Genomic DNA, 12,447 nt, shown 5'->3' with positions numbered 1-12,447 from the left:
TCTATTATATGTTCTGCGTATATAATAGAATACAACAAATAATAAAGATTATATACTCCATTTCACATGAATGGTCTTTCCATTTTACATACACACGATCTATTTCACTTATATACACATTGTATCATTGCATATAAATGAAAATACATTCACCAGCTGGCTCAAATCCAGTTTCGAATAATCTACTTGACAGCCTAAATCTTCAATTTATAACCTGAGAAACAAGAGAAAGATAAAGGTGTTAGGATTCATATAACAAGGTAAATGCAAAATAAATTATATAGTATAACAATAATATGGAATGGAAACTCTGTAAGATGTAACGATATGCATAGCCCACGATCTTAAACCACACAGGAGAATAAGAAACCCTATCAACTAATCATGATACTCTACACGGAAATATGACACTTAATTCAATGTCAACCTCAATCTTGCAATGACGAACTTAATATTCCGAAACTGACCCCTCTCCAATCATCACTAAACCCTACACGGAAATGTAAACCCTAATACAAGTATAAAATTAAGTAAATATAAATACAAGTATGAATTCAGAATCTAAAGAAGGTGATATAAAATTTTCGAATTGATTTCATTCAAAATCAAATGGAATATAAACGTCTATATTTTATTCTATTCCAAGTCAAATGGAATATACCTAACGGATATCATGTCATTTCTAGACGGTGAAACCCGTATGTAACGCAAATGCTATTCTATATCGAAACAATATTACTAACCATTTACTATGCATATCAGATAAAAACACAAGTGGAATAGTTGATTTGGACACAGACAAAGAGAATATGAAAATAATTTAAGGAAAAACACGGAGAACTTACAGGAGTTTCAAAGATCTGTGAAGAATCGAATTCGTGAAGTTGAAGAGGAAGGTTGTGTTACTAACCGCCGGTGAAACACTAACGCGGAAGACAATTGACAAAGGAGATGTAAAAGCTTTCGATTGCATGCGGATGCGAGGCGTTGGAGGAAATCGGCGTCGGAGACCTTTCGACTTCGAGAAAATTACCAAATGAAGTATAAAAGAGGAGATGTGAGGTAGGGGAAGACACGTTTTACTTTTGTACATAGTTAATAATTAATAATTTTAATTTAATTTTTGCAGGTTGCGCCGGTTATACGAAGGGGTATTACAGTATTAATGTATATATTTAATGGCGTGTATAGGACTGTTACGAGAAATAGCTAGTGGGTGAATTACAGTTTTTTTCATGGTTATAGGCTCCAATTTCCCTTAATTCATTCTCCATTTGTATGGATATGTTTCAAGTTTAGGCTTATGTTAGGTTCACGTTTACGTAACCAAGCTTTGTTATTTCTCAACGTATAATTTTTGTGTGTTTTCTTCTTAGTTTTTTTTAATTGCCACACACTGAAATTTAAAACAGATATATTTTGAAAAAGGGCTTTGAATTAAAATGAAGATAAAAAAAAGAATTACAAAGATATGATTTTTCAGATCATATGGTTTGAGAAAGCAAATACAAAAGAGAAGAGCTGCCACTTGAGCTAAAACAGACATGGTTACGGGTATACGCAAAACGATGGACAACAAGAGTCAAGACAATCAATCTTGGTGTTCATCATCTTCACCTTCAGAATCTGCAAAGAATATATATTGAAAACAAATAGCTAACACAAAAAAAATCCGAATAGATAATTTACAACATTATAAAGCACTAGTTGGTTTAGATATATGTATGCATATATATAAATCTTACCAGAACGGACGTCTCTAGCGATTTTGTCTTCGGAACGGATTTGGATGATGAACATACGACATATCAAGACCCACCAGTAGATGTGAAGAATCTGTAAGCACCATAGAAATGTGTTGAAAATGTAGTACATTGTAGAAGGCAGTCCAGTTTCTATGCCAGTAATTTCCATCGAATGCTTCTTGTCCCACTCTAGTTTCACGTTTATAGATTCATAACTGCATCGTTCAAATATCATACGTGGAGAGGAACCAAAAAAAAAAAAAAAAAACATAAAGATCCAATTAAGTCGTTGCATTATATAAAATGAGTTATGGAGTTTAAGGTGAATGGTATAAACCTGGTACCCCAGAGGATCCATAAAGGGTAATAGATGAGTCGCAGAGCCGTCCATAACAGGAAAAATAGGATGAACGAGACAGTAGCCATGGACTCTTCGCCGCTGTATTTGCACATCTTGCCTATCTCTGCAAACACGTCGGTGATATCGAGAAGAGCCAATATTACAGAACCTACACGAGAAAATCTAGTGTACAAAGTATAACAAGAGGAAGTTGATGAGTTCAAAAGTCTCGAGAAAGATCAGAAAATGTAAAAAAGTCCTTAATATACATTGGGAGAACGTACCTGAAAACGTAAGACAAAATGATGAGGGATGAAGTTACTATGTGATGAACTATCATGACTTTGAAATCAGATCGTCTTGTTTCCCAAAAGAACAAAGCAAATAAAGAATACACATTCAAGCCACCGACAAACGTGTACAGTCCCTTCATTTTCAACCTGCGCAAGGGTAATATACAACTCACAAGAAATTAGGGTTTGATTTCTTGCGTCTGACGTAACACATTAAGTCAAGCTTATTCCTGAATCTTACTTTATCTTTTGGTCAGGCCATATCTGGTTTCCTGGTCCTAACCAGAAGCATCGTGTGTCTTTAAACCATGGCTCATTATAAGTGACGTAGAGAGCAAGTGCTTCGGTAGAGATAGAGCAGAGACATTTCCAAGCTGATTCTTTGAATTTAACCATCCTCTTTCTTCTACCGATTGAATCAACACAGTTTCCTCGAGGAAACACCACTCTTCTAGCAACTCTCTATAATGTGATATATTATGAATCTCTCAGAGATGACTTGCTTCCCAAGTCATGATGAATAGTAAGAGATATAAAACAAACTGAGTAGTGGGGAAAAGGAAGAAGGGAGCAAAGAAGATGAGAACCCATAAATCAGAAGAAGATGGGTAAGATTCTTGGTTCCAATCCCAATTCAAGATTTTGAGATCCATCTAGTCGAGATCCTACAAAAACCGAAGTGTTTGGAGTATCATTAGTCTGTGTGTTTCACTTCTTGTTCTTCCTCTTTGTCCAAGTCAACCCCAAGACAGGAAGGGATGCACATGCATCCACTAAAATTATTTCAATTTTGGTTGTTCAGTAAGGAAAAATCATTAGATAAAATGGAAAATTTTAATTATTGCATCCATTATTTACATCAAGATTCGCCGCCCCTGGTCAACCCCATAGGAGAAAGAAAAGGAGTATCCTTGCAAGAGAATACATCGGAAAAAGAAGTGTTAACCGGGGTCCAACCCTGTTGAAGCCATCATGAACCAAAACAAACCATTGGACTGATACCGGTTTAACATCACTACACTGACATTGGTGTTCGTCTCGGAGAGCATTATCTTATCGTATAAAATTTGGTTATTCAAAGTTATAATTAACGCACGATTGTGACACATAATAATCTATTATATTAAAATATAAATATTTTCATGTGTGATATTTTTATTTGGACGTAATTTAGTTTTTTTATTAAATGTATTACTTTAATGCTAATAATATATAATTTTTTTACTACTTTAATCATAATATCTTTTGATATCTTTTTAATTTAATATATATATTTATATTTATAAACTCTAACAACTCTATTGAAAAGATTGTAACATGATCTTAATTGTCAAAAATTAAATATAAATGTTTTCATTAATTTCGTAATTAGTAATGAAATGTTATTATACATTAATATATATATATATAGATTCAGTTATATTTTATAAAATGAAATGAATAAAATTATATCCTATTTGATCTATTTTATAAGAATATCAATCATTTTAAAAGAAAACCATTAACTAAATATGATGAAAAGTATTTTAAATTGATAAGTTAATATATTTTGTTTTCATAAATATAAATCATTTGCTAAAAAAATATAATATGTTGGTAGAACGGTTTAACATTAGTAAACTATATAATACATGTATAAAAGTTAACTTATCTGAAACATTTATATATACAGTAATTTATTATATAAAGTGAATAAACATTAAAAAAATTGCTAAAGGAAATCTATCATTTTAATAACGAGTCAGGATCATAATATATTAAATATAAAATAGTTTTCAAATATGTTGTTTCATGCATCAAAATTTTGGTTTAATAATCAAACGCAAATTCAATAGTACAAATATATACTAAAAAGCAACATATATGTAATGATTAATTACTTTACGGCATGAAAACTATAAAATTATTTTATTTGAAATAATTATATAAACATTTAAATATATGAGTAACTTTGAAAATATATACTCTTTCTGTTTCATAAAATTATATATTCTTGAGAACAAATTTGTTTCGAAAGATTTATTTATTTTTTACATTTTCAGTGCATGTTTTATTAACTAATTGCAAACTTCAAAAAACTTAATTTCATTTATTGAATTTTTATTAGCTTAAAAATATAGAAAAAAATCACAAAAAAATTATGCAAATTTAATATGTTTTATTAAAATGTGTGAAAAATTTAAAATATATAATATTTTGAAACAGAGGAAATATTAATTATATAAAACAAATATATATATATATATATATAAATGCGAAAAAAATATTTGCACGCACTTGTGCGTATCAAAAATCTAGTAATATATTTAAAATTGTGACATGACGATTATTAAAACAAAAGGTCAAGTAGGACATGGTAAAGATCAGCTTCAGCTTCTGAAGCGTGGAGACGACGATTGAAAATCACGTCGCTGGCTGGAGAGACGTCGGCGGTGATGGATAACTGAAGCAATGCACTCTCAAGAGAAAAGATGCCACGTGTTTCGGAATGCAAGAGCTTCTTCGACGTGTTTTCTGTTGTTGTAATCTTTTTTTTTTTTTTTTGTAACTGGCTTTCTTAAATTAAAATCCAAAATAAGTAAAATGTTTTACAAGAGCCCATAGGCTATATAGTGTTAGAGTCTTGCCCAATAAACTCATATAATGAAAACCCAATTTAACCCAATTAGTGATAGAGCCCAAGATGAGATGGCCCAATGATGAAGATGGGAGCTTTGTAATTGTCGCAGGGGAAGTTTGAGAGACACGACTTTGACGATCAAGGTGTTCGGTGAGAGGGAAGTACGATGATCTCCAAATGGCTCAGCGAATCCATTGCTGCATCATCTCCGACGATCGGATTCCCGAAAACTTTGAATTTTGTTTCTGATCTGATGGTCAATTTGAGAAAAGAGAGAGTCAATTGATCTGAATTGGTTTGTATGCAGGCGTTGATTACGCTCGTACCAGATCCAATACATAGTAGCCTGCCAGCCAAGAAGGGTGAGTGGTCGAGTTGCAGTAGGGGGCGGGAGAGAGATCATCTGGTTGAGGGAGCTCTCCCATCGCCGGTCCGGTCGGAACCTGCATCTATACGAGACTCGGTTCCACAATTCAAACGCAAAGTCGCATTCCGAGTATAGATGATCCCGAGACTCATCAGTTGTGTTACATAGGAGGCATAGTGAAGGGACCTGAAGGCCCCCAGCTGATTAGCCTGTCTCGAGTAGGGATCATGTTCTGCACAACTAGCCAAGCACGAAAACTTTGTCGTGGGATGCTTCGAGAGGTCCAAACTGCCGATGACCAATCAACCTCCTGGATTTCTCCTCGCAGGTGATGATATATCTCCCCCGTGTTATACTTTCCTTTAACCCTTCCATTTATCTCCCACAACTCCTCATTGAACTGGATCGTAGTAATGAAGGAGAGAACCTGTAACTGATGCTCTGTTCTTGCTGCAGGAATCCTCCACGCTCCATTACGATAAAGAGAGGCCAGTGTTGCATCTTATGGAATTCCAAGTCGTGATCTACCACCATCCAAATATTCTCGCAAACTCCCATAAAGACTCCAATTGTCAATCCAGAATCTGCCACATTCTCCATTTTGTATTCTCAGATGAATCAAGGGGTAAGCTACACTTCTTAACTTCAACAATTTGTTCGGTAACCAAGAGAAGTTTTGTGATGGGTTTGTTGTCCAGAAGTATTTTATTGACCCTTTGAGTATCACTTCTTTGAACCAGGTGACCCATACAGAGTCCGGTCTGAAGAAGAGAAGCCATATTAATCGCAGACAACAAGCTTTATTCCACGTCTGAAGGTCCTTCACTCCCAAGCCGCCCTCCTTCTTTTTTTTTACAACCGTAGACCAGGCCACCCTCGCCGTATTATTAGCCTCAAGATTTCCTTTCAACAAGAAGGCGCTGCACATTGAGTTTATCTTGTTCACACAAGCTTTGGGAAGCACAAATGATGCGCACCAAAAGGTGGTAATCCCTGAAATAACAGTTTTTATTAGCGTTAATCTCCTTGAAAATTATACTATTTTTGTGGACCAGGAAGAGAAGCGCGTCTTGATCTGGTGAAGTAACGGTTCACAGCTTGCGAGAGACATTTCCTCGAGTTCGTAGGCACTCCTAGGTATCTTAAAGGTAAGTTACCACACGCCATTCCTGTCGATACTTGAATCGTATTTATCTCTTCTTCTGTTAGTCCTGATGCGAAGAAGCTCGTTTTCTGCATGCTTACAGCCAACCCTGATCTATCTTCGAATTCTCTGAGGACTTGGAGTACACACTGGACTGACTCTAGGTTCCCCTCGATGAAGATCAGTAGATCATCAGCAAAGGAAAGGTGCGTCAATTTTATTTTCTTGCAGTTTGTGTGGTACTTAAACCTTGTCTGAGTTGCTACGGCATTGAGCATGTGGGAAAGGCAATTCATTGCAATGACAAAGAGGTAGGGGGAGAGTGGATCCCCTTGCCTGAGTCCTCTTGTTCCTTTGAAATACCCATTTGATATATGGTGTTTTTAATACCATTATATGTGTTCTTTGAGTTAATTCTCAGTTCTAATTCGTGCTTATTTGATATCATTCCAGGTTTGGAGCAGGTGAAAGAGTAAAGAAGAGAGTGCCATGAAGGAAGAAGTCATTTTGGAATATCTAACGCATAACAGCTAGTCGGATCAATCCGAAGGTTGTTCCCAAAAAGAGCAAGCGACTGACTATTTCCGACTATTAAGGAAACCTCCAAGATTTCAGGGGTTTGCCCTAGATTTTCTCTCTTTTCTCTTTACCACTGACGCCTCCATATAAAAAGGCTATGCTATCATTTCTAAGAGGACGCTAGTTTTTAGAAGGGACAGAGAACTAATTATTGGATTTAACAACTTGTAAAGGAGAAGGCTTCATCTCTCATTTTCACGAGAAGATCATTCTGAACCCTTGTCTTTCTATTTTATTTTATATGCAGTACTATTCAGAAATCATGTCTGTGTCATCTTGTTTTATGATTGAGTAGTCGGCTAAGCTTGCTTAGGGTTTAGAGTGTCAATTGCATGAGCTAAACGCAAATAAGTGATTTTAACTGTTCTTCATTCATATTGTTCTTACTGCTTGCATTGAATTGATCACTTAATGTTCAATCTCTAGTTTAATCCCCTAGCTAACCGCTTAGGAGATAAATTGATATATATTGAATGAGCTTCATATCCCTAATCAGCGAGAGTAGATATTAGGTATTAAGTGAACTAATCGGACCTGATCTCTAAGGCTTGCTTTCGCGTCTTGTTCCAAGTGAGAGCTTAGGACTCAAGACCGATCAGCAAAGGGAACAAGTCCGCGATAGTGGATTGTTCTAGATGAGTGATCCGAGTTCTAGACTGCACCTTGTTGCACTTGAATAGTTGTTTGGTTCTGCATTGACACCCGATGAACAACCCTAAGCCGGCTTTCATTTAAATCGAATTTGAATCTTTAGGTATTCTAGTTACTTACGTCACCATTGATTTTAAAACCCCACTTGTTTGCCAGCTTAATATTGAACTCATAAGAGTAAAGAGTAAACAGGTCCTCTGGATTGAATCTCAAATATTACGATTACCACTATTAACTTGACAGTAGCAAATATTCATTTTTAGTGTATCAAGTTTTGGCGCCGTTGCGACGGGGACCAGGCTTTTACCTTTATTTTTCGGTTTAATATTTAGTCTAAGATATCTAACTTGCTTTTAATTCTTTGTTGGAACAGATGATCCAAGTGCATGACCAGTAAACATACTCGGAGCAACGCACAAGGACCACTACATCAACTGACCAAGGACGAACTCGCAAGATTAGAAAGATAGAACCGTCAACAACCCAGAACAACCGACACCAACATGGGTGATCACGGCAATCAGGATGACCTCACTACTGCACTGGCAATCATTCAACAACAAATGCAGACTCAGCAACAATAGATGTTGCAGATGCAGCAGACCATACAAAATCAGCAACATGCTCAAGAAGCAGCTGAGAAAGCTGCGCGAGAAGAGCGTGGTGCTCTTATTGGGGAGCGGAACCTTCCGCGGAACTTCGCTACTAACCGCTCCCCCATCAACCCTCCTCCTTGCACTCGGCAAGACTATGAGACCAAACCTTCACTGATAAGTCTGGTACAGAAGAGCACATTCAGCGGTCTCACTACTGACATCCCGATGGACCACATCGAAGCATTTGAGAGAATCTGCAATTTCTCTCGTTCTAACGGAGTGCCACCAGATTATGTCAAATGCACGCTGTTCCCATTCTCTCTTGAAGGGAAAGCTTCTCGCTGGCTCCAATCTCTGCCGACCGGTTCTCTTACCTCATGGGACCAGGTCCGATCAGCGTTCCTGAGCCACTTCTACACGAAGTCTAAAACCGCGGCTCTACGGCACATGATCTCCAATTTCAAGCAGAAGTCTAATGAACCTTTTCATGAAGCTTGGGAGAGGTACAAGGAGTACCAGAGAGAGTGCCCGCACCATGGGTTTGACGATGACTATATATTGGAGGTGTTCTATGATGGAGTGAGCTATGAGTTTTGAAACTCCCTTGATTCTTGAGTAATGGAGACTTCATGACTCAAACCACACCTGGTGCGTTCGAGCTGATTGAGAACATGGCTTCAAGTTCACTAAACAAGAACAAGGAGCATAACCGCTCGAATAGTGTGAACAACATAGATGATCTCGCTGCAAAGGTGGACCAACTGCTTAACGACAACAACTCCAAGGGAAGGCTTTAAACCAGGTTACTACCGAGATCAATACCAGAATGAACCATATGTTCAGCGATTTGAGCACCAAGTACGACAATGTCGCGAGTCATATGAGTTAGATGGACATTCAGATTGCTCAGACTGCTGAGAGCATCAAGAGGCAACAAGGTACTCTACCTGGGAAAACCGACAAAAACCTTAAGGAGTGCAATGCGGTTGGGTTGAGAAGTGGAAATCAACTGTCTGAGCCGGTAAAGAAGAGGTTCACTGCGGTTGAGAAGGGGAAGCAGAAAGAGTCGGAACAACCACCAGCCGATACCCCGGTAGCTGAGAAGGAGAGGGAACCAACAGTTGGAACCAATTCGCCAGGACCAGAACAACCAGCTGAGGCTGTCCGCCCGATCCCAGAGCATGTTCCTGCTCGCGAATACAATCCTAAAGTCCCTTACCCTGTTCCAGCAAAGGCTACTCGTAAGGACCGAGAGGAGATGAAGTGCAGAAAGATGCTGGAGGACCCAACAGTCCGACTCCCCTTGATGGATGCGATCCAGATGATGCCCTCCATGCGCAGCTTTATGAAGAGATTGATCTCAAGAAAAATATCAGAGGAAAGCGAATTCATGACTGTCTCTAAGGAGTGCAGCGCCGTGCTTCAGAACAGGCAGATAAAGAAGCGAGGAGACCCTGGCAAGTTCATCCTCTTTATCCAGATTGGGAAGACAGTTTTCTCATGCTCCTTGGTTGATCTGGGATCCAGTGTAAACCTCAAGCCCTACTCTGTAGCACGACGTCTGGAATACACGCTTTTCAAACCAACTAAGATGTCCTTGGTGTTCGCAGATAGATCAGTTAAGTCCATAGTTGGTATTCTAGAGGATCTTCAAGTAAAAGTCGGGAACACCTCTGTTCCAGCAGACTTCGAAGTTCTAGAGCTGGAAGAGGAATCCAAAGATCCTCTCATCTTAGCAAGACCGTTCCTATGTATTGTTGGAGCCATCATTGATGTGCGGCAAGGGAAGATTGATCTCAATCTGGGGGAAATAGTCATGCAGTTCGAGATGGATGAGCTGCTGAAGAAGCCGATGTTGGATGGACAGACCTTCGAGGTAGATGAAGGGATTGATCCACTGCAACCTCGCGACGGGATGATCGAGGAGATTCTAACAGAATATCCACTTGAGCTTGCACTAGTAAGAGCTGAGGCCGAGCAGAGTGTCGAGAACATTGACGTAGACGAGTATGCAAAGATGCTTGACTCTGCAAGGAGTTTGGAAAGAATGGTGGCGAGTCTAAGTCTGGGGGAAGAAAGCAACAAGGACGAGAACACTCCAACTGGAGCAACCCCTTTACCGAACTCGCTTGTTCCGCCGAACCTACCTGATGATCCCTGGAGCAAGTTGAAGAATCCCAAGGTTGAGCTAAAACCCCTTCCCAAGGGGCTCAGGTACGCTTTCTTAAGTCTGAATTACACTTATCCAGTCAGTGTGAACGCTGAACTCAATAATGTGGAAACTGCATTGCTTTTATGTGAGCTTAGGAAGTATCGTAAGGCATTAGGATATTCACTAGCTGACATACATGGCATCTCACCTGATTTATGCATGCATAGAATACACCTAGAAGATGAATCAATGACTTATGTTGAATATCAGAGGAGGTTAAACCCGAATCTAAAAGATGTTGTTAAGAAAGAGATAATGATACTTCTTGAAGCGGGTGTGATCTATGCCATATCTGATAGTAAATGGGTTAGCCCTGTTCATATAGTACCTAAGAAAGGTGGGATCACTGTTATCACAAATGAAAAGAATGAATTGATCCCTACTAGAATAATGACATGACATCGTATGTGCATTGATTTCAGAAAATTAAATGCAGCCACTAGAAAGGATCACTTTCCACTTCCCTTCATTGATCAAATGCTTGAGAGAATGGCTTATCACCCATATTACTGCTTTTTAGATGGTTATTCAGGTTTCTTTCAGATCCCTATCCATCCGGACGATCAGGAGAAGACGACATTCACATGCCCATACGGAACGTACGCATACAGGAGAATGCCATTAGGCCTGTGCAATGCGCCAGCAACATTTCAGTGCTGCATGATGTCGATCTTTACTGACCTGATTGAAGACATTATGAAGGTTTTCATGGACGATTTCAGTGTCTATGGAAGCTCTTTTAGTGTCTGCTTGTCAAACTTGTGCAGGGTACTCAAAAGGTGTGAGGAGAAACATCTGGTGCTCAATTGGGAGAAGCGTCACTTCAGAGATGAGATTGTTCTAGGGCATAAGATCTCCGAGAAAGGCATTGAGGTAGATAAGGCAAAGGTCGAGGTGATGATGAGCTTGCAGCCACCAACAGCAGTGAAAGCTATCAGAAGCTTCTTGGGTCACGTAGGGTTTTACAGGAGGTTCATTCAGGATTTCTCATAAATAGCGAGACCACTCACCAGACTGTTCTTCAAGGATATCAAGTTTGATTTCGATAGCGAGTGCTTTGCTGCGTTCCATACGATCAAAGGAGCTCTAGTCAGTGCACATGTTGTACAACCGCCAGACTGGGATCTCCCTTTTGAGATCATGACTGATGCTAGCGATTTTGCAGTTGGAGCAGTCCTTGGGCAGCGCAAGGATAAGAAACTTCATGTGATCTATTACGCAAGCAAAACCATGGATGAAGCTCAATGCAGATACGCTACGACTGAGAAGGAACTCCTGGCTATTATTTTTGCATTCGAGAAGTTCAGATCCTACCTGGTGGGATCAAAGGTGATTGTGCNNTGCTCTTAAGTACTTGCTCACAAAGAAGGATGCAAAACCGAGGTTGTTGAGGTGGATTCTTCTTCTCCAAGAATTTGATCTCGAGATAAAAGACAAAAGGGGAGTCGAGAATGGGGTTGCAGACCACATGTCCAGAATGAAAATTGAGGACGACACAGCTCTTGATGAAGAACACAGAGTGGAACACGTCAACGCGATTGGTCTGTGCTTCGCGGAACAACCCCTGAGCATAACATCCGATTTTTCTCGCATACCGGAACAACCAGTAGCCGCGATCCAAAAGCAGTACTCTCACCTTCCCTGGTTTGCTGAGATTGCGAACTTCCTAACTGCTGAAAAGGAACCACTTAAGTTCACTGGAAACGAGAAGAGGAAATTCTTAAGAGAGGCGAGGCATTATGTTTGGGATGAATCGTACTTGTACAAACATTGCAAGGATGACATATTCAGAAGGTGTGTTCCAGAGGCAGATATTCCAGTGATTCTACATCATTGCCATGGTTCCTTTTATGCAGGGCATTTCGCCACATTCAAAACGGTTTCCAAAATCCTCCAAGCA

The 12,447-nt window shown here is 39.0% G+C and overlaps 1 protein-coding gene and 1 long non-coding RNA gene across 2 annotated transcripts; one reads left to right on the top strand and one right to left on the bottom strand.

Annotated features, from left to right (window-relative positions):
* Positions 1-1,431: 1,431 nt before the first annotated feature.
* LOC106333514 (ASC1-like protein) lies at positions 1,432-3,222 on the bottom strand. Its single transcript, XM_013771951.1, has 6 exons — positions 2,882-3,222; positions 2,620-2,840; positions 2,370-2,525; positions 2,083-2,268; positions 1,746-1,960; positions 1,432-1,626 (listed from the first exon to the last, which is right to left on the bottom strand). Exons 1-6 carry the CDS (start codon positions 3,029-3,031, stop codon positions 1,592-1,594), a joined length of 963 nt encoding a protein of 320 aa, XP_013627405.1. The 5' UTR covers positions 3,032-3,222; the 3' UTR covers positions 1,432-1,591.
* A 1,883-nt stretch (positions 3,223-5,105) lies between these two features.
* Positions 5,106-7,067, top strand: LOC106329482. The gene is made up of 6 exons (XR_001267832.1): positions 5,106-5,693; positions 5,822-5,990; positions 6,106-6,348; positions 6,421-6,513; positions 6,613-6,715; positions 6,963-7,067. It is a non-coding gene; the product is annotated as an uncharacterized LOC106329482 (long non-coding RNA).
* The last annotated feature ends 5,380 nt before the right edge of the window (positions 7,068-12,447 follow it).

Source organism: Brassica oleracea, chromosome C3 (genome assembly GCF_000695525.1).
Source record: "Brassica oleracea var. oleracea cultivar TO1000 chromosome C3, BOL, whole genome shotgun sequence".
NCBI classification, from domain to species: Eukaryota; Viridiplantae; Streptophyta; class Magnoliopsida; order Brassicales; family Brassicaceae; genus Brassica; species Brassica oleracea.
This window is presented reverse-complemented; position numbering and strand designations above follow the sequence as displayed.